Source organism: Pinus tabuliformis, chromosome 5_1 (genome assembly GCF_031772625.1).
Source record: "Pinus tabuliformis cultivar Carrire ecotype Pingquan chromosome 5_1, CPIR1, whole genome shotgun sequence".
NCBI classification, from domain to species: domain Eukaryota; kingdom Viridiplantae; phylum Streptophyta; class Pinopsida; order Pinales; family Pinaceae; genus Pinus; species Pinus tabuliformis.
This window is the reverse complement of record NC_142305.1, coordinates 838,530,590-838,554,493: the sequence shown is the minus strand read 5'-3', so window position 1 is coordinate 838,554,493 and position 23,904 is coordinate 838,530,590. Positions and strand designations below refer to the sequence as shown.

At 37.6% G+C, this 23,904-nt stretch overlaps 1 protein-coding gene across 1 annotated transcript; it reads left to right on the top strand.

The window, feature by feature from the left end:
* The first annotated feature begins 17,914 nt into the window (after window positions 1-17,914).
* Window positions 17,915-20,984, top strand: LOC149167490 (uncharacterized). Its single transcript, XM_089431540.1, has 3 exons — window positions 17,915-19,283; window positions 20,318-20,413; window positions 20,617-20,984. The coding sequence occupies exons 1-3, from the start codon at window positions 19,216-19,218 to the stop codon at window positions 20,783-20,785; spliced, it is 333 nt and encodes a 110-aa protein (XP_089287666.1). The 5' UTR covers window positions 17,915-19,215; the 3' UTR covers window positions 20,786-20,984.
* The last annotated feature ends 2,920 nt before the right edge of the window (window positions 20,985-23,904 follow it).

The window sequence follows — 23,904 nt, the reverse complement described above, 5'->3', positions numbered from 1 at the left end:
GAATTTTCTAGATCTTCTCTTAGAGATACGATCTCAACTTCAAGTCCTTCACAATACTGTTTAGATTCTACAACAACATGATCCCTTTTATCATATGCCTACAACTTATCGTTAAGATTAATAATAATTATCAAATCAAGATTGAGTTTACTTCTAAGATTAATAACTTCCTCTAACTTGTCTGCTTTTGAATTAGTAACACCATCTGAATAACATACTTATATTTTGATACATCATTATTTTCTCTAGAAATAAGGTTACTTGTTGGTTCTTTTGATGAAAAATCTTCCTTTTTTCTTACTTCATGGATTTCTTGAAGAGTATCCCACACTTCCTTTGCAGTTTCATAGTGCATAATATTTCCTAATTTTGAATCAGGTATGTTACCAAAGATCTCATTTAATGCTACACTATTCTTCCGTAACTCTTCACATGATGGCGGAGTTTTAGTGCATCCATTACATACTAAATTCCAAACATCATATCCTAATTTCACTAACTTAGACTTCATTTCCTCTTTTCATTCTTGATAGTTATCATTACTTATTGTAAACATACCTTTATTGTCCATTATTTCTAACTTTCCTTGTTCTTCTACTTCTAGGGCCATCATTTTTTATTATGTTTTCTCTTTAGAATGCTTACTTTCACTTTTACCCATGAGAGCAAGTTTAATTGATTCATTGTCATATTCACTATCATCATTATTACATAGACAAGGAAATGGACCACAATTAGAAAAAAAATCCCATACCTGATAATTCTTTGCTATTTTCTTCTTCATTCTTAATCAATAGAAAATGGGATGCTCCCAAAATTGAGTATTTGCTGACATCTATAACTGTCATTGCATCTGATATATCACTGTCACTACCACAATTTTCTGAGTCCTTCCTTTGAGCTATCTTCTTCTTTCTCATCATCACTTATGCACTCCAAGTGGTTAAGCTTCAACTGAAGTGACCTACTCTGAAGTCAATTATTAGGAAAAGTACTAGGGGGCGGGTGAATCAGTATTTTAAAACTCACTTAAACCTTTCAATTTATTATTCAGATTTCTATATTCTACTGTCACTAAGTAAACCAATGTATGTACACGACTATGATGAAGACAAACAATTTATACCCAGTTAACTAACTTGTATTTATTTCATCATCTATTAACTTGAACCAGTGCATCATTACTTCATTAAACATTAATTAAAAATTAACCATGAGCAGTAAGAGCATAATAAACCATCACACATAAGCAATACAACGACACATGAGGACACCAATGTTTTTGGTGGAAACCCAATGTGGGAGAAAACCATTATTGTTGTCATCTTTGTATTCATATTTTATTATAAAGGAAAAGATCTTACAATATTGTACTAGCACAAACTCATACTAGTATGTAGGAATCCACCTGCAAAAGGCTACAACCTTCTCTCATTCTCTAGCACCCAAAAGGGAGCTCCAACCCCCTGATCTCATTTACTAGCACCCACCGGAAGGGAGATCCAACCCCTTGAACATGTTTACCAGCTACCACTGGAATGAAGCTTTGAATCCCTCACTAAAGGCTCCAACCCTCAACACCTTTTTGGACCACGTTTCATAATATTTCATACTGGATCCACCTGAATCACAACATCAAACCTGTAGGCCACTTTTCATCATATTTTCAGACTAGACCCACTTCCATCATTTAAGCCCAATATCAAATAACAATTATGAAACCAATCACTGTATCAAATCACTCACTTACTGAACCAACTGAATCATCAAATCAATCACTAAATAACAATCAACCAATGCAACTAGATCAAACCAATTCATATCAGAACATACTAATGCATTACCACTCATGAGTATACCAGACCATATATTGTTCATCAAAGAAATCAGATCTTGTCACTACAAACCCTGATCAATCATATGTTAGAAAATATACACTACTATTTTGAATCATACCCATGTATGTACGTGCTTCCTTTATAGACTACTTGTGTACAAATATCAAAATACTGATACTTGAGTCTGAATCACTATAAAACTAAATCAATCATTGAATCTTATAATGAATTCATCACAGATATATATCACCATACAATGGCCTCATCACTAATCATAATTCCATTCCATAACCAAATCAACCCAACCAGTATTATAAAACACATATTATTATAAAAGAGACATCGTTGAAAGAAAGCAACAATGATAACAGAATTGATCAAATATCATCAACAAACCATATTGCAAAACCCTAGAAATTAATACACGACTTTTGAAAATAAGATTCGTGTAGATATGTGCTTCTAATGTTTCACACCTTCTTATAGATTTTGAACTTTCAAGGAATGTATACGCTACTCCCCATAAGAAGATATGCTTATGTACATGACCTCTATGAAGCAAACTAGTGTACATATCTGTAATCACTAAATCATACCTTCATTGCAAGCACAACACATACTTCACAAATATTACCATAACATATTCATGTCAAAGTAACATCATCACCACAAATCTATCACTGTTAGTAATAATCATAAAAGGTCAAGCAAGAATATTCATTAGTCTTTACTATTATTTCAAACCTATCAGATATAAACCTCTTCCATGCTCCTTGGTGCACACCTATTTCAAATCAAATCATTCATCAATAACCCATAACTTGCACACACTAGCACTTGATCTCCATCTCCTTATATACTATAAGTCTTCGCCAATTCTTTATACCAATCCCTTAGTAATGTCGATGTTATTCTTTGATGGGATCAAATATTTGTTGTCACGCTCAATAATATGCGCCAATACCATGGTAAATATCCCTCATATTCCAATTACCATGGCGAGGAATATGTATGTGACTTTGTGTCACCATACCTACATATGTACACGACCTTTATTCAAAGGACCCACATAAACTTTCCCAAACTTGACCTTTATCATTCCTCTATCTCTAAACTGATATGCCATTGTTCATTCTCTCTGTCACATTTGAACCAACCTGTATAATCGTCATGTTACCATAATTTTGACATCTTTATCGATTAGGTTTCCATCAAAGACAACACATTTGCCATAATTCCTACAATCTCCCCCTTTGGAGTTGATGTCAACCACTTTGATGTTTAGTCACCACCAAATGTAAATACCTGTAAAGACATTTGTAAGCACACCAAGCTTCTCTCCAAGCATTCTTATCCAAACACCAAGCTACTCTCCCCCTTTGATATAAAAGGAAAAGGGCTGACCAATTCTTAATGAAGAATTCTCTCTCCCTTTGTAGAGATGAGCACTGTAGATATAATCTTTTGAATATTTACATTGTATATTGACCATACCCCCCTGAGCATATGTTGAATCTTCTGGAAGATATAAAAAGAATTACATGATTTTATGACTCAACCAAATATGGCCTTTCCTATCACCAAGGACTCATATTTTCATCAATTACCCAACACAGTGGTGTTACATATCAAATGTCCAAAATAATGGAATTACATAAATAATTGACTTGACCCCAATAGTTTAAAGATGACTAAATATTACAATTATTACATCATGGGTTGTTACATGACCTTTACGTCAAGAGATAGATAAGAGATTTATAACCAAAGACAAGGACCTCAACCATTAGGTAGTAAGACCATAATAGTCGTCATATTAACTTGAAACATAAACTTCTGACGTCAACAACATGAACAATAGCAGGCACATCCTCATCATCAATATAAAAGATAAGACAATGTAGCTTCATTATCATCAACCTGTGACCAAGTATACAACATTAGCAATTGTTAGGTCCCTATACTACCAGTGTAACCCCTTGCTGTTATTAGTACAACCCCATTATTTTATTGTTGTGCCCATGTAATCCCCATGTTGTTATTATTGTGCCCCATAGACACCCACTATTTTTATTATTGTGCCCTTACATTATTATTGTTATGTCGCCTCTGATTATATTATGACCCCTTAGACTCCTATATATAGAAAGGAGGTCTTGTCATTTGTATCATCTAAGAATTGTTCATTTGTGTAATGTAAAGGACGTTTCCCCCTCGAAGAGGCTTAATTATAAGGCATTTATCTTTCTCTTCTATCTTTTTGTGAGCTGGTTTCTTAACATTTGGTATCAGAGCTGTGGATTTTAGGGTTTCGCTGCTCCAAACAGGTCATCGTGGCATTTTCACTACAAATTTTTTTTTGCGCCATTTCAGATGCTAAAAAAAAACCCATTTGAGAAGAAATTGTGCTGAACCTCGGGTCCAAATTTCAGAGCTTGTATCATTATATTTTCGAAGATATGATCTGAGGAAGTTAGGGTTTTTGCAAGCTCCAGAATTTAAGCTAAAACAGGTCATCATGGGATTTTCACTATAACTATTTTGCTACAAAGTTTCAGAAGCTAAGAAAAAAACCCATTTGAGAAGAAATCGGTCTGAACGTTGGCTTTGAATTTCAGATCTTGTCTCGCTATGTTTTCAGAGATATAGTCTGAGGAAGTTAGGGTTTTTGTAGATCCCTGAATTACAGTCCAAACAGGCCACCTTGGGAAAAGTGTCATAACTGTCTCTTTGAGCATCAGACTGAAATTTCATAAGAAGTTATAGAAAGAGGACAGAATGTAGTTTCTTGTACATATTTTTTAGATCCAAAGGTCAAAATAGGGACACGTGGCACTTCATACAAGTTTTCTCTTCTAAAAAGGTATATAATTAGGTCATCTTGGAAGATTGTGCATAACTATTTCTTGGAGAATCTAAATTCGATCAGACTAGTGGCATTAGAAAGAGGACACAGAGGGCTACTGTTGATCACAATTTTAGAAATGTAAGAACTGAAATTACAGAGTTATAGTCGTTTCAAGATCGAGATCCTAAAATCAATAAAAATCGAGATGAGGAAGTTTGATGGCAAGGATCCTGTAAATTGGATACTACAGATGGAGAAATATTTTGATCTACATGGTGTACCACTATTACAAAAGGTATGTATGGTATCTTCATATTTAGAACAAGATCAATTTTTATGGTATAAAGGGCTTTTTTCTCATAAAACACTTGTTACGTGGTCAATTTTCACGGAGGAAATTATAGCACATTATGAGGATACAAAGAGCAACACCTTCTTGAGAGCAACACCACAACAATTGGAAGAAAAAAGAGAAAAAGGACTTTGTTACAAAGTGGAAAGAAAAATTGTGGCAACAAGGAAGTCTACCCCTCACAACTCTAGAGATGGAAGTGTTTTTTCTCTTAGCCTTCCACAACCTACAAGGGTTACACCACAACAATTGGAAGAAAAAAGAGAAAAAGGGATTTGTTACAATTGTGATTACAAATGCACTAAAGATCATAAGTGTGCCGAGAAGAAATTATTTTACATAGAGTATGAAGAGGAGGAAGAAAAGGATCAAGAAACATCAAAAGAAGAGGATATACACCAGGAACCAACCATCGAGAAAGAAGAAATGAATCCAACCATATCTTATAATGCATTGGTCAGAATTACCACTCAAACTATTAAGATAGAAGGACATATCAAGAAGAAAAATGTTCAAGAAGTGAAAGATCACGTCGAGCATCAAGAAATGAATCCGATCATCTCTTTTAAAGCATTGGAAGAAATTACCACTCCTCAAATTCTCAAGGTAGAAGGACATATCAAGAAGAAAAATGTTCAAGAAGTGAAGGATCACATAGAGCATCAATAAATGAATCCGACCACATCTTGTAATGCACTGGAATAAATTACCACTCCTCAAACTCTAAATATAGAAGGACATATCAAGAAGAAAAAGATTTAAGCAGTGAAAGCTCAGATCGAGCATCAGCAACAAGTTCTCCAACTTTTAAAGGATAACGCCACTTTGGTGCAGAATCGAATGAAACAACAAGCAGATCAACATCGCAATGAAATAAGTTTTGATGTAGGCGATTGGGTATTTTTATGGTTACATACATACAAACAAATGTCCCTAAAGAAAGCTATTTATGAGAAGGAAATGTTGGCAATACTACACGCACTTAAGAAATGGCAACCTTACCTAATGGGAAGACACTTCAAGGTAAAAACGAATCATGATAGTATTAAATAATTTGTAGAACAAAAATTGTCCTCTGAAGAGCAACAAAAATGGGTCACAAAGATGTTGGGTTATGACTTTGAAATAATCTACAAAAAATGGAAGCAAAATGTTGTGGCAGATGCACTCTTAAGAAAGGATGAGGATGTGGAAGCATTGTTGTGTGCCATTTCTATTATCCAACCATATTGGATAAACGAAACAAGGTATGAATGGAAGAAGGACAAAGAAGTGTGGCCACTCATTTAAAAGTTGTAGAAGATCCCAGTTCAAAAAATATTTCCAGAACTTGACGAGGAAGGAAAAATCATATTGGAGCCTACAACAGTCATAGAAACAAGAACCCGACAGCTACAAAATCGGTCAATTTTAGAGTATCTCATCAAGTGGAAGAACTTACTAGTTGAAGATTCCACATGGGAGGACAAGAATTTTATACATGAGCATCAAGAACTACTCAAGTGTTGAGGACAACACTTTTTGAAGGAGAGGGGCATGTTAGGTCCCTATACTACTAGTGTAACCCCCTATTGTTATTAGTACCACCTTATTATATTTTTGTGCCCATGTAGTCCCCATATTGTTATTATTGTGCCTCATAGATGCCCACTATTTTTATTATTGTGCCTCATAGACGCCCACTATTTTTATTATTGTGCCCTTACATTATTATTGTTATGTTGGCTCTGATTATATTATGACCCCTTAGACTTCTATATATAGAAAGGAGGTCTTGTCATTTGTATCATCTAAGAATTGTTCATTTGTATAATGTAAAGGAGGTTTCCCCCTCGAAGAGGCTTAATTCTAAGGCATTTATCTTTCTCTTCTATATTTTTGTGAGCTGGTTTAATAACAACAATAACATAAGATTTTTCCATAGAGATATTTTATCAACTCATCCCCTTGACCTCATATCATCAAGGTCAACATGTTCTTTCCATTTTTATGAAGAACCACAATCCACGTACATCAAACACTTATAGATCTTTTGAAACAACATATATTTTCATACATCAACAACATATCACATGCAAAAAATTTTCACAAGAATTTCAAGGAATATATATATACGCCCCATCCTTAACTTCACCAACAAGAAGTCTTAATGAAAACATAATAGCATAATCAACTTTACTAAATGCAACTTATGCAATATATAGTCGTCATCCAAACTTCAGCATCAAATGTGTCTTTAACAATATCACAATGATATATACTATTCATGCACACCATTATGCAACAAGGAATGCTCAAGAAACCATAATACCAACAATGCACTATTAGAAGCATAGCAAATGCTCCCCTTGAACTTATTCCAACTATTTACTGTCAAGTTTGATTACGTCCAACTCATCCATCAACAAATTCATCAAACTCATGAAGCATCATCATGTATACGTAATCATCTAAGTATTATCAGTAGACTGTAACTAATCAATGTCAGAACAAGAAAGCCAAATAATAATTTTCTGAAGCATATCAGAACCTTTCCCTGAGTTTATCCCATTATTTCTTCATCTCATAGAAACATACATGATTATCTAGATCAAAAATCGCATATATACGCATATGTCCTTCATAAGATCAGCGTTCAAAAAGTAAAATGTTGAATTTTCATAACCATAGATACCCATGAGCTTGTACTGTATGTTCTTGTTCATTGTTACTACATTAGAGGAACTATCAGTAATATAAGCAACATGAATATTAAAACAACATGGAAATCATCATCAAGATATACATATGTATAGCTCCCCCTAAGGTCATACATCACTAATCTCGAGGACCTGGTAACCATCACCTGCTCTTCATGAGTTCATGTACCTCACATTACTTCTACAATCACTGTGACAAGTATTCCTTTAAGAACAATGTACTGCAGTAGAGACCATCTTCTTTTACTTCGAGTCTAAATAAGAGAAACTATCCTCCTCATTTCAGTGAGAAATCATTTCATTAAACACGTATAATTTGTACAGATTTTTGTATGCTCTTGCTATGACCTTGCCATTTTCTTCATATATAACCTCGCATTTGGTTGAAGTAACACAATCGCATTTCCTTCATCCACCATTTGACCTACACTTAGAATATTATGCTTTAGCCCTTGAACTAATAAAGTATCCATTGCTCTTCTATACTTAGCAATTTTGTCTCTACCTTTTCCAAAAAGTGTTGTTGGAGAATTATTTCCAAGAATAACCTTACCATCTTTGTTTTTCCTTAGAGAATCAAACTTGTTCTTATCTCAGAATTATGACTTCAGAAATCTTTTTGTTGTTTTTGCAGCAACTTTTGCACCTGTATACTGTGGTCAGAAGTATGTGTCCTTTCCATATTGTGCACCACACTTTATTCCAATCATAAAGGGAAATCTATGTGCTATATGTGAGCTTGCAGTTGTGTTCTGGGTCTTCAGATGCAGGTCAAGGGAAAGGAAGTTAAGGATGATACTGTTCAACAGAAAGAGCTCGCAGTTTATTTTAGTCATAGCAACCTTCAAAAATTCCATTTGAGGTTGGCTTTGCTGAATACCATGGGTGTTTGTTATAAAGGAGGGAGCTTCAGTACAACAGCTAACTTTGCTTGATGACTATTGGAAAGTGAACCCCTGCAAACCATTCAACAAAGGTACAAGTTCTGCAGGCATGCGAGAAGCAGCTGCAGGATGCCAAAAAACTGAATTATGACTTTGACTTCAGAAAGCCTTTTGTTGGTGGTGCAGCAACTTTTACACCTATATACCATGGTCAGTCAGAAGGATGTGTCCTGTCCATATTGTACAGCATGCTTTGTTCCAGTCATACAAGGAAATCTCTGCCCTATATGTGAGCTTGCCATTGTGGGTTCCAATGCTTCTGGGTGCTGAATGTGCATCTTTATTTCAAGAAATTTCATCACCCATGCATATTTCCATATCAGTATTGCACTCTACCTTTGAGAACCATGTTGAGAGATATGGCAGGACAATCACTAAAAAGTCTTGGACAAACTTGAGGGTCTTCTTAAGAGATTGGAGGAGGCTGTTTAGTGATCACTGAAATGACAGTAGAAGTAAAACTTTCCATGTTTTTTCATTGTTTACAATTTGAAATTCCAGTCTGTGTTTTTGCTTCCCTTTCTCAGTCTCAGACAACGAAAAGTGCCAGTAATTTAGCTTTAGGTCTGGAGAATTTTTGATAGACCCCCCTGGGTGTTAATCCTATCTTTATCGTGCAAGTGTTCTATTGGTTTGTCTGAGTAGAAACAGGCACTAGGGTCTTATTATTCAACATCAGAAAGCAATGTAATTGTTTGAATGCTTTTTCATATGTAGGCCCTGTCCAAATCGGAACTGCTCAAATTGCCCTGTTGGACTGGGCATGGTATTGAACCAGCCTGCTGACCAGACCGGTACCTAACCAGTACAAACTGGCCCTAACTGACTGGACAGGAGACTTAAATTTTTATGAAATTTCTGAATGAATTTTCTTGTACATGCACAACAGACTTAGGTTTATTATTTTGATGATGACTATAGATGCACAGTAAACAGTTGTGAAGTTTTCTTAATGCATGGAAATCACAATCCTCTCTTAATTATGACTCGAGAGTCAAAATTTATATCTCTGAAGTTGTTATGTCTTCGAATGAAAACTATTGACAAAATGCTTAAAAGAATTGGTTTGCATCTACATAACAACATTCATGTCTGTACTTGTATGTTGGTCATAGTGCTTTAGATTTGAGTTGCTATCTTTGTTTACACAGGTATTCTAAGTTCAGAACATAACCATCACTTTTACACCAAAAAGACTTGGAAATTTTACAGCCAGCTGTTTGTGCTACATTGTTATAGACATTTTTGTGCCTTACAGCATGAAGCATGAAATTTCGATAATCTAAGGGATCCAAAGTCCCTAAACATGTTGTTCCTACCCCTAGAGGAACAAGGTCAGCAAACCACAGCACTAAAAATCAGTTCTCCACCTGAAAACACTCAAAAACAAGCTAATTCTGGATCATGTCAACTGCTCCACTGAGCATCTGCGCTGAATGTCAACTGCCCCACTCTGTACCTGCGCTGAATGTCAAATCTAATGAAGGCTACCTGCGCTGGGCGAGATTGGCCAAGTGGCACAGTCATTTTGCAAGGTGTCAAATGCCCAGGAAGCTTCCAAAATGACACTTGGATCAGGGAATTCGCCTTGTGATGAGTAAGAGGATCTAGATCTCCAAGTGGAAGCAAGAAACTTCAAGTGGACACAAGAACTGAAGTATAACTGAAGTGGGAGAGGACACTAGTCAGCTTCATGCCAGCCTCAAGCTGACTCATCCTTTCTCCAAATCTCCTATATATAGAGCTCTCTCATGAGGTCTATGGGGGCTGGAATCTTGTGAATGTAAGGAAGTGTTGTTGGTTTGAGTATAGAACTATTGGGTGATTGCTTTGAAGGAGGTGAAGAGGAGATTTCTTTTTGCTGGGAAGTGTTGCTGGATTGGGCCTATTATGGTTGTAACACTCTCAGAACTTTACTTCTTCCATTAATAAAGCATTTGAGGTTCTTCTATATGCATGTGTCTTTGTGGCGTATTGATGCTTGTATATTTGATTTATTCTAATCCTTGAATCAGTTATGGATGTATGCTTCTTGTAGTTTCCTTTTCTTGTGCTTTTGCAGGATCTTTGTGTAGCTAGGCCAGTGAAAGAGCAAGGAGCTGGGAGCAAGCAGCAAGGAGAGAAGATTGGATCAAACATTAGCGGAAGATAACGGTTAGTGGATCTCTTTCTCCCCTCTCTTACATCTCATAAAGAAGTAATCTTGAATAGCTTTGCATTCAGTTGTTGCTGAGGTACTATCACCCTTAGAGTGGGATAGGGTCATTCCGTATTGGATACTTTTCCCAACAACAAATTGGCGACTCCGCTGGGGATCGTATCTTGTTGGTTGTTTGTGTTTTTGCTATTCATTTCATAAACAAAGGGAGTACCGAATCGAATTGCATTTGGATCTTTCAAATGCAAAGTAGAGGGCAGCTACTCTAGCTCAGTTTCTGGGCAAGTTTATGATTTGAAGAGCTGATCCACAAGGACTCTAATAAGCTCTTAGTGATAGCTTTTCATCCTCCTTGTCATCCCTTAGTATGTCCTTGACTGATAGCTTCTGATTTGGCCAAAAACTGTGAATTTTTGAGCAATCTGTGACCCAGAAACCAAGAGAAACGAAAGTTTCGTTCTTCAGTGCAACTGCTGTGAAGGCTGTCTGCATTTCAGTGCAGTTCCCAAAGGGGCTACCTGCGCTGAAGGTCAAACAGACAGTGTCCCACCTGCGCTGGACCAGTCTTGCCTTGTGCTACTGGGGTTTCCTGCTGTTTCTTGCCCCGTTTTCACTCTTGTTTTGCTGCCTGTTACCAGTCAGTGTGCCTATCTGAAACCAACCTTCCTTGTCACTATTCCGCCTCGGTTGTATAAAGAAACTGTGTTTGTTCTTTGTGTATTTCTTGTATCATTTACAGATCCCATAACGAAAGTGAACTAGTCTTGCTGTGGCCTCTTAGATCTAGACCTGTGATAAAGTGTCGTTTTGATCTTAAGAGTTAGTTTGTTTGCTGTTCATAGTTGATTGAGCTTTTGCTTTCGTCATATGGTTTGAATTTATATATTTCTAGTGTCGAAACAAGTAAATCTTAAGGTGTCTTTTGATTTTGGACAAGCTTGTTTGCTTTCACTTGAAATTGAATTCAAAATTATACAACAACTTTCTTTTTTGCATTACGCCAACATTAAGAAAGAGAAAAGAAATACTTGCATTGTGCATGTGCATTATGACAGTTTGCATGTTGATTTAGGAAAAAGTGCATTAGTGTGTGCTCTATGATCTGTGTGAAAAGATGTTGTCTTTCTTTTCCCTCTATAGTTAAGATTTTCAAAGTTGAAAGATTGAAAAGCTTGTTTATCATCTTAGACTGCATTTAGGAGTGTTACTATACATCTCGTGGTGATCCATAAAGGCAAACTGCTAAACAAGATCAACCTTAAAATAAATTGAATTTACATAACAACGCATTGAAACATAACGCAAACACATAGAGGTCTAAGCTAGAGACGTGTTCCGGCGTCGTTAAACGTGATATCTTAGCGTTGAGTGGTTGGGTGATTCCTCCACGGTGAAGCGATAAGTATCAATACGGACTTGTGCTCCCATATACCGTCGCGTATATATTGGGAGACCCCTATAGGAACAAAGCCTTTATCCGATAGGAAACCGTGTCGGCTGCCCTACTGATTGCAATGCAGTGAACACAGCATTCACGAAGATCGACCACTCGTACCGTAAAACGTATTCTGTGGTTTTGCGAAAAGTTTGGCACACCCTCTGCCTAGAACTCCAGAGCAGTTTCTTTTGGCCTTTTTCAAACTCTATAACTGAAAAAGTCCATTCGAGCATTTGTCACTTCGGGCTCGTTAAAACATCGAAGGAGACTAGAGTCATCTTTAGCTTTTTCTCGACTCTTAAAAAGTGAAAAAGCAAGTTGTGTCTAAAGCGTCGTTATAAAATTTATTTTAAACGGAACATAATCACCTCCTATTCCCGCGTTGATCTGTAGGTTGAGAACATGGAACGCCCCAACCAAGGAATTCCACATGATGGAAATCCTAGTCCATTCTCCTCTTGGGGAGAAGTTGTTGCGCCCCACATGGCCACATTGTCGCTTCCAGGACTGACAATTGGCCTGCCTATTTGGCTATTCTCAACTAATGTAGTTCAGACCACCATGGTTCCTGAACAATCGAGTCAACAGTTAGATGAGTCTAGAGCTGCCCACCAGCCTTCAACTTCCTATAACTCTTTCTCCAATCCTTCGTCTTCGCAAGGTAGAGCCGGCAAAAGCCAAGCTCCCATGGAGAAGAAGGAGAAGAAGAAGAAGGAGAAGAAGAAGAAGGAGCCTAAGGCGACTGGGGGCAAGCAAAAGACATCTGACAAAAATCCACACACAGCACAGACCGGGCCTAAATCGCCATGTGTCATATGTAGAGGAGACCACTTCCATAGAGATTGTCCCTGTATTCCCCGGATACTAAGGGACTGGTCCCCTCGGTTGCACAATTCGGGAGCATCAACCTCTGATAGCCATGTTGAATGCTTACCGTCAACCAGCGAAAGTGAAGGTTCAAGACAAAGAGGGGGAATAAGATCCCCCTGCAAACTGTGTAAAGGCGATCACGCCATCCACCGTTGTCCCTTCTTAGACGAAGCGAAGAGAGTTTTGGAAGATCGTCCGGTTTCACCGTTGAGACTTCCTCCTGGATACAAAAAACTCGTGCCAAGTCCTTCGTTGGTTGAAAATACAGCTGGCCCGCTCAAGTGGTCAGCTGAAGCGTCAGTCATTGAAAATGAACCTACTGAATCCAGACCAGACGAAAGTCTAAAGGTCGATACGGCAGTTGACCCGGTTCTTCCTTCAGAGGTTTCATCCTCAAATGACACCGTCACTGAAGATTCATCTTCAAATGACACCCTCACTGAAGAGAATAAGGATGACACCATCCAGATTCTTTTCATCAACACCGACTCTGATGAGCATCAGGGCAATGCGCCCATTCCTTTATCGCAGGAAGGAACATCGTCAAGGTCATATCCGGCCGTGTATTCGGTCCCACCACCAAGCAACCTGGTTGTATCCTTTGATTGGAACCAACTAGGCAGACCCCGGTTACCAGCCAGTATACCATTCAGAATCATAGTCCAAATTTACAGGATGGTAATGGCTGGAACTATCATTGATGAAGGGGCATCTGTGAGTATCCTTTCCTCTATTGCTTGGAAAGCACTGGGTTCCCCAGAGCTTTTGCCTGAGATAAGAAATCTCTCGGGTTTTGATAAAGGAACCAGTCGACCATTAGGGATCCTCCCCAATGTGCCTGTTACATTGAAAGGGAAGACCGTTCAGATGAATGTGATGGTTGTTCAAGGACCCTTGGATTATAACCTACTCCTTGGACGAGACTATATATATTGCATGGGAGCTATAGTCTCCTCACTCTTTAGAGTAATGTGTTTTCCACACGAAGGAAGAATGGTCAAGCTCGTAGACCAACTTTCATTTCCGGGATCACGCATCGCAAATAGTCACATACCAACCCTTAATGGTCTATTCACCCAAGAAATGTCTCCACCCCCAGTCCTCCTTCCCGATGAGTGCGAGTGATTCGAAAAGATGGGACTGGAACCCAGGGGGCATGCATCCTGGTCTGCTTCGGGCAGAGGAAACCTTGGGTATAAGGTAGAATTTCCGCGAAGGAATATGACTAGTCCGTACCCCGTCCGTGGAAGGAAGAGGGGTTGTTCTAGAACAGGATTCTTTTGTCAAGGTTACTTGTTTGACAAAGAGTCATTCACCCTTGTCTATTTCGGTAGACATTGCCGAAGAAAGAGATTGATTTGCGGCAGCAAATAGAACCATCTTTGGGTAACCAGAAAGAGGCAAGCCTCACCCTTTAAAACAAATGTTTTATCGGATAAGTAGGGGCAGCCTTGAAATTATACCTTACACCTGGGGGCATGCAACCTTTTGGAGTGCAAGCAAGGGACGACTATTTATTTTTTAAATTTTTAGGTCCTCCCTTTAAACCTGTAGGTCTAACCCTTTAAACTCGTAGGATTAGCCGTTTCCAAACTTGCATAAAGAAAGGATATGAGGAGCACAGCTTCGTGAGATAAAGCTCCGTAAAAAATAGCTATCTCACAGGAGACATTTCTTATCTTATGACTGGTATATCGAGCAGTTTTACCGCGGAATTTATGCTCGTTAAAAAATAGAAAAGCGAGATCCGAGCAGTTTTAGCGTCATAGTTCATGCTCGTTAAAAAATAAACATAAGCTTTTGAGCAAGTTTAAGCTCGTTAAAAAATGAACTTCCCGGTAAATAACCATTAAGAATGTACCCTGATCAACCGTAAAAAGACCTTGGTCGTGTTTTGTTGCAGCCATCACCTCCACCGTTCATTTGGCCGATCGTTTACCTCCATATGATTGTTTACCCATTTTGAGGAACAGCTGCGAAGAGTGATTTCACCTAGCCATCCTTGTGACACTGCCGTGATTGGAAAATTCCAACCTGTACCTGGAATCTGCTGCTATCCCTGTTTATCACTCGTTCCTCAAAAGACGAGTCTTCTTTGAGCTCTTTTCTCCTGACTCGTAAAATATGAAAAGTTTGCCGAGTTTTGGCCTTCCAGCTCGTTAAATTGACCGGAAGAGCTATCCCTCCTCTAGATTTTAATCTTTTTGGACCTGAGGGATTATTGCACAAAAAGGTCGAGCGCTTGTTTTATTTGGCTCGTTAAAGTTATCGAAAACTCATCCCTTCTGTATTGTTTTATACTTTTTCGGACTTAAGGGATTAGATGACGAAAAAGGAATTTTGGAGTTAACTTTCTGTACCTTTTCAGACTCTCTAAAAATGAAAAGGACCGAGTTTTCCTTGTCGTTAGACTCGTTAAAATGATTAAATAGCGACAAACTTGTCTTTAGACGAGAACGAGTTTCCCTATCGCTAGGCTCGTTAAAACATAGCGATGGGCTTGCCCGAAGGGCAGGTTATAGAACAAGCATATGTTATCCTCCTCAAGCTTGACAAAAATAAAGAGGTACTGGTCAGAAATGACTGGGGAAAAATTGGGAGAACCTCAAAGCTTTAATGGTAGCAAGTCGCTCTTGAACATGACGCTTTGTCCTCCGTATCACATCGGGTTGGGTTGTTTTCATTCACCGGTCTCATCACCATGGTCCTCGCCAAACCATCCACATTTGGGGTAATGCTACCGATCCATCACATCAGTGCCGTTATATGTTCAAGAGATGTTGTTCAGAAAGAGTCAACCATGTCCCATCCACTGCCATACAATATCCTTCATCCACCCATGATCGCCACCCTGAATCATATTTCACAGATTGTTTTCACCTCCACTAAAATCATTAGCTCCGTTCCGTGTCACTGATGTGGGATTCATCAAGGCCCTCCTTTGACGGATCGCTTCTTGTCGACTTCAGCTCATTATCCAAGAAGTTGATCTAGGAACAACCCCCTCAGTACTTTGAAGCTTGCATGCCTCAATGGCAAGTTTCTCACTTCCGGCGATAGGTATACATCAATGACCTTCGACCAGAAGATTTTGCGTGGTGTTCGACGCCAAGTCCTTTATTCACACCACGTGAATTGTACTGCAGTACCTTGAGGGTCATTGTCATTATTGGTGATTCCTCTCGCGCTTGTTAACGGTTTACATTATTGACCGGTAATCAAGCGATGTCTTTCCATGTTCGACTTCAGCGCAATTCTCACATGGATCGACTTGTACTTAGAGTGAAGATTGAGCGAGTTTGAAGACCCCAGATCTAGTTTCATCCATCCGGGCTGCGATATATATTCAGGAAATATAAAGACATTTGATATGTACATCATTACAGCAGATGATCATCCTACTCAAAGGATGATAATTTCAGCAGAGAATTATCAGTCTACCATCAGACGATCGTCTGTTCTATGTACCAAAATGAATTTATAAAGCTGAGCATGGGAATGCCCGCCTCAGCTAGATCATGAAAGCAGAATGAAAAATAATGTATTGTATTGTATTTTATTACAGGGCACCTCTCAGCGATTGAATGAACTTCGGATCCTCCGGATAAAGCATTTCACCCGATAAACAACCTCATGCTTTAGGGGGCAACTGTTATAGACATTTTTGTGCCTTACAGCATGAAGCATGAAATGTCGATAATCTAAGGGATCCAAAGTCCCTAAACATGTTGTTCCTACCCCTAGAGGAACAAGGTCAGCAAACCACAGCACTAAAAATCAGTTCTCCACCTGAAAACACTCAAAAACAAGCTAATTCTGGATCATGTCAACTGCTCCACTGAGCATCTGCGCTGAATGTCAACTACCCCACTCTGTACCTGCGCTGAATGTCAAATCTAATGAAGGCTACCTGCGCTGGGCGAGATTGGCCAAGTGGCACAGTCATTCTGCAAGGTGCCAAATGCCCAGGAAGCTTCCAAAATGACACTTGGATCAGGGAATTCGCCTTGTGATGAGTAAGAGGATCTAGATCTCCAAGTGGAAGCAAGAAACTCCAAGTGGACTCAAGAACTGAAGTATAACTGAAGTGGGAGAGGAAACTAGTCAGCTTCATGCCACCCTCAAGCTGACTCATCCTTTCTCCAAATCTCCTATATATAGAGCTCTCTCATGAGGTCTATGGTGGCTGGAATCTTGTGAATGTAAGGAAGTGCTGTTGGTTTGAGTATAGAACTATTGGGTGATTGCTTTGAAGGAGGTGAAGAGGAGATTTCTTTCTGCTGGGAAGTGTTGCTGGATTGGGCCTATTATGGTTGTAACACTCTCAGAACTTTACTTCTTCCATTAATAAAGCATTTGAGGTTCTTCTATATGCATGTGTCTTTGTGGCGTATTGATGCTTGTATATTTGATTTATTCTAATCCTTGAATCAGTTATGGATGTATGCTTCTTGTAGTTTCCTTTTCTTGTGCTTTTGCAGGATCTTTGTGTAGCTGGGCCAGTGAAAGAGCAAGGAGCTGGGAGCAAGCAGCAAGGAGAGAAGATTGGATCAAACATTAGCGGAAGATAACGGTTAGTGGATCTCTTTCTCCCCTCTCTTACATCTCATAAAGAAGTAATCTTGAATAGCTTTGCATTCAGTTGTTGCTGAGGTACTATCACCCTTAGAGTGGGATAGGGTCATTCCGTATTGGATACTTTTCCCAACAACATACATGCACTTGAAAAGGTGTCATTTATTTGCTGAAACCAAGGCATCTTTTAATGCAATTGACTCGCAAGGAAATTTATGTCACAATTTAGATTTGCATTATTTGTATATTTATCTGTTTATATGCTGAAAATTTAGTAGTGGGGTATACTGTAATACTGTATTCACGCTGCCTGGGAAACTTACACCCAATTTGAACCCAAAATAACTATTTTCTGAATGCATACAAGTGGTCTGAGTTTTCCTTCAGGACAGCCACAAGGACAAGTGTTTTTCCATATTAAATCTTAAAGTGATTTTTTCATTAAAAACTAATCATTTTATGTATTTTTTTCAACTCTGGTTCATTGATTCTGTTTCCTGTTTGAAACCCAGTTAGATAGCTGGCCAGTTCAAAGCCCGGTTCCTGTTTTTAAGACCATACTTCAATCCCATGCAATTTTTAAGATCTCTGTCCATTAATATTTAACTGTTTTAATTGCATAGCTGGTTTTCAAATGGTGTTTTGGACAAGAGAATATTAATGGCAATATAGGAAACTCTGATAGAATGTAATGACTGAACAATGTGCTAGGAGCAGAAGTTCAGTGAAATGCTGATTAATGGGTTTGAAAATATGATAGGAAAATAGAAACACATGGAGGATGATGAAAAAAAGTGAGTGGTGTGTTAAATGTTGTTAATTAGCACTTTTGTTATTGACATGGATATGTTGGCATATTTGGATGCTGTAATATTGAATGGAGAAGACTACATTATTTTACAAATTTCTGAGCTGGTTGGTGGAGAAGTGATGATTAGATTAATGGAAAAACAAAACAATGTGTGAGGAATAGTTAAGTGAAGTACTGACATTAATGGGTTTGAGAATACATTAGGAAAATTCAAATGCATGGAGGATGATGAACAAACTTGGACTGGTGTTTAATATGTTGTTAACTGCAATTTTTGTTGTTTTCCTTTGCATGCCAACTTTTTGTCTTTAAAATGCTGAATATTCTCTAGCAATGGAAGAGAATATGAAATTTCAATTCCTCCAAAGTGAGATTTACCACATAAAATCAGAAATTTCAGTGCTTGGATTAATATGCCCTGGATCACCATTCTGGACAAGAGATGATTAATGTCAAAAGGTTATTAAGGAACAATGTAGGAAGAGAAGTCTAATGAAGCACTGATATTAGTGTTTTTAAAAAAATGACAGGAAAATGCAGATGCATGGAGGATGATGAACCAAGTTAGGAGTGGCATGTAATATGTTATTCAACTACTACTTTTGTTATTGACATGAATGATGGGGCACTCAACATTTTATGGCTAATGGTAATAATGATTTAATGTGTTGCAGAATACCAAATGTTGACTCTCACTGTTGCAGTGATTAAAGTACAGTGTTACAGAAACCAAATTGAATTCGATCCAAGGTAACTTTTTTGCTGCATTCTTGTTGGTTTCTCTATATGTTGGTAGAATCACAGGGAGAGTAACCAATATGAAATGATGTGCATTGGTATTGAAATAATAATTGGCCTTAATTGGCCAGTGTTGGTGATGGTGCAAGTAATTACAAAGTCGGGCAAATTGACCTGAAAGAAATAGGTGAAGATTACTTGTTTGATTATGATTTCAATGTGTGGTTGGCTTTTAAAAATCATAACAAGGTAATGATGTTAAGCAGAAACAACAGTTGGTGGCTTGAAGTAGATGGGATGTGTCATGCTGGGAGTAGCAATTTGATCAAATATATTCCAAACTTTTTCAATGACACCAGATAGGGATGTTACAGAATAGAACGTACATGCAGTGATAGTTTGTCGCCTAAATTGGTTAAGTCAATTTATGGCAATTCTGATATTTATCTTGCTTCACCCAAAGCTCCTTATCCTGTGGAGCTTGTCCAAGAAAATCCTTATCAGTTTTCTGAGATTTTAATGTTGCATTTTCTGTCTTACTATTTGCTTAGACTTAAAATCAAATTTCATATTAGCTTTTAGTCTATAAACTGTCGAAGATACTCTGGAATTTAATATGGAAATGAGATTCCCTACATAAAAGAGGAAAATTTAGTGCTTTAATTAATATACTCTAGTTCACCTTTTGCAACAAGTGACGATTAATTTCAAATCAAGGTTCTAGTTAAGTTTGGTTGGCTCTTGGAACAACATCTCAAGTACCATAAGATGGGAATATTTGCTGCCCATGGATTTCCTTGGTTTGTTTCATCTTTTGATGGGAGAGTGCAAGCAAGAACACGTCTATACAATTTGAATAGTATGTACTTGCATTATGGTGAATTCTCTCTGGTTATCAAGGTGCTCCGGGAACTAGGGCATCTTCAGATTTACATGATATTTAACTATTTTCTAGAGAGATCAGGGGACTCTGGGCACAAGTTTAATAGGATGGTGATGATGGCAATATCATTGAATATTCTATGACTAGAAATGTGATTTGGCAGGTGTGAGGCCTTCTCTTCTTACCCTCGAACATATGATTTTATTCATGCAATTGGCATTGAATCTCTAATAAGAGATCTGAGTAGAGGTGGAAACAGGTGCCTTTCTGATCCTCCATTTGTCTTTTGGGTTTTCTTCAGATTCCTGAACCTATCACTTTATATTGTTTATATTCATGAACCTTGGTCTAAAGAATGATATCTCTCCTCCTCTGTGATAGGCATTCTTCAATCATCATTTTTAGTTCCATGTTAAAGTTCATGTGTTACTTACTCATTGGTTTTGGATTTTATGCTTACAGATGTAGTCTTGTTGATTTGATGATTGAAATGGATAGAATTCTCGGCCTGAAGGAACTGTTGTTGTCCGGGATACTCCTAAGGTCATTGATAGGGTTGCAAAGATTGCAAGTGCAATACGCTGTAGTACAGAAGTTTATGACACTGACACTGAGGTATCTAATGTTCTGAAAAGTCTCATTGTGATATCCACTAACAGAAGGCACGGGTCTAAAAATTGTTTAGTTTGAGTTTGTGAGCAGGATGTGAAATGGTTCAATTTGTTTCTGCATGGTTGTTTTTTATTTTTTTTACAAAGATAGCCCTTCAATTGCTTGCATATTATGAGTTTCTTATGGATTCCACAATCTCCCCTGTTTAGCTACTGTACCTTCAGCTAATACATAGTCATTTGAAAAAGATGTACCTTCAACTCCCGTATCTATTTTTTCACCAACTTTATGACTGCAATCACAGGAAAAATTAATCAACATAAAACATCTCCCCATGACTCTGAAAATGTGTGGAGTTGTTACAGCCAATTCACACTTCCGAGTGTTAGTTAAATTAAGGTGAATGAGACTAAAGAATTCCTGCCCTTTGAACCAGAAGTTGTTAAGTTTTGTTATGGATAATTTTTAGTAACATCCATGACACACATATGCCGTTATTTTTTAACTTAATCTCCACTATGTTTAACTTATTGTTGGAGGCAATCCTGAATGGAAAGAGAAGGAGGTACTGATGAGACTTGGTCACTAATTCCCAGTGTACTTAAACCAAATATGTATAGAAATGGATTTTTATATTTTGTATCCCGCCCACCTCATTGTGAATATATCATGTACGACTTGGTCAACAATGATCACTCACCTAACTCTATAATTTTTATTTCATGACCCTGAGAATCTTGGCCAAAGATGATCACTCTCCACCAATTTTGTGCTTTCATAAATACCTAATACAATATAGAGTGTACATCATGCATAGTTACAACGATATTCTTTTATAACTCGCATTCTTTTTTTCACATTTGTAAGTATTTTGCATTGTTGTTGACTGTACTAATATCAGTTAGTATCAAAACCTCAGATTAACTACTTTGGGAGTTCTGCAATTCCAGCTTCCTTGGTGTCCCTTTTATTCAGAATTATCCTCAAAATCTCACCTCCAAGCTACTCTAGGAATCCATAGCACATGAATTTTTCTCTTCTCCTATTAGCAGGTCAATAGACATGCATGCAACACCTTCCCACTCCAGCTTCTTTATCCATTTTTCCACGGTTTTCCATACATTTTCTACAATCACAGTACTCTTCACAACCTTGAATACCACATGTTTAATTGCCATGCTAGAGTGGGTTCCTATTGTGTCTATCATGGATTCTTGGCACAAATCTTATCATAGATCAGAACTGAAGTACTACAATTTTGGCATTCAACTTGCAATATCAAGCACACTTGCAATTTTTTCATGAATGTCTCCTCGACACAAATTCTTCCTGCAGTGCCACACTTCAAAACTCCAGATCAATGTAGCTGGTGTTTCAGTTTTGCATCATGACTTTTAAACTTACCATTTCTCTCCTGGGGTCTATGATTGTCCAATTTTGTGCCTGAAAAAAATACCTTGCCATCTATGTCTCCCACTCTGCATGTTGTTTGTTGATTAATTTCTGAGTTAGGATTGTCCAATATCTTCAGAGATTGTAATGGAAGCTAGCAAAAGCTATTCACAACAAACATATCAACTTTTCCAAGGAGTGTCACATGATTTTCTTTTCCACTTGGTAAGTATTGTCCAATTATGGTAAGAGACCCTATTTTTTGTCTTTGCTAGTGGGCTTCAGTACAACAACTTTGAGGAAAAAATAACCTAATAGTCACTCTATGCTTGGAAGGTTTCAGAGATGAAGGCAAATTACTTCTGTCATCATGGGGTGATAAGAAATTTAATATTAGAAGAAGAGGAGGTACTAGTAGATTCTAAATAAATTAGCAATGCAACAACATAAATGTTTGCAACAAATTTAGAGAGATCCACCTTGTTGAATAATGCACACACTACATGGATAATGGATTTCCGTACTTTATGCCTTACGACGTTTTCTTTGCAACATCTGGTGCAAATGCTAGTTTATGTACCATTCATCTTCATCTTCAAATGAGCAGAGGGAAAGACCACACCTTATATGTTCTTCTTCTTTCTACTTATTATGAGAAATGTTGGTGGATCCATCTTTCTTAGAACTTTTGACATCAATATTCTTATCAAATTGCTTTCCATGTTGTCTGTGGCGATCCATTTATTAGTTCTTTCATTCTTTTGATACATGCCCAAATTTGTTATAAAAACAACATATTATATGAACAGAAAAGGGTGCAGAGGAATCTGTTGTGCTATACAACAACCCTCCCCATTTCAAATTTTTAATCTTAGTCTAAAGATGCTAAATAAGAAACTTAGAAATAGGTCCCCTTTAGGATATAAAAAGCAATAAAACCGTTTGAGTAAAAATAGATTTTCCATACTTTTCATATAAAAGTTATTTTATGAGTGTTAGGAACCGCTCATCGCAAATTGCAATTGCTTAAGACCAATGAACATCCATTTGAAAATGTGCGATGCGATCAAAGTCATATCAAAATTCCTCATCACAAAGCTTTAAATTGAAATGATCCATTTATAAACATGCAATGTGATATAGCTATCACATTTCGCATGGCGGTAATCCTAAAGAATAAGTTAGGGTACTCCATTGAAACTTTGCAATGCGATAAGGCTATCACAGATCACATATTGCCAATCCATAGGAAAACATTGAAACCACTCCATTGAAGCTTTGCGATGCGATATAACTATCGCAATCGCATATCGCATATCGCACTCCTAATAGAAGCAAGTAATATATACTATGAAGACTCGTGATATAATATTAAATCAATTATAAAGGAAAACATGATTTACGAAGGAAAAACATGATTTTCCAAGTTTGAAAGGAACCCGCCAACTCTACGTGCCAGCTCATCACGCATCGCAATCGCAGCAATACGAAGGATTCTTTCAGACATAGCGCCTGTAACTCCCGATTTGCGATACGCGATGGCTCTACAAATATTAAAATAATACAATCACTAATTGCAAAATCGTAGAGGTATGACACCTGTTCTAAAAGGATTGTTTGAAAAGTTGCGATGCGATATATATTAACTCGGAATTAAAGTTTCACGTCATGAGGATATGGTAAAGGATTAAGAGGCAGTTATGGTTACAATCCTTTATTGATTTCATCCTTTGTGACTATGTACAA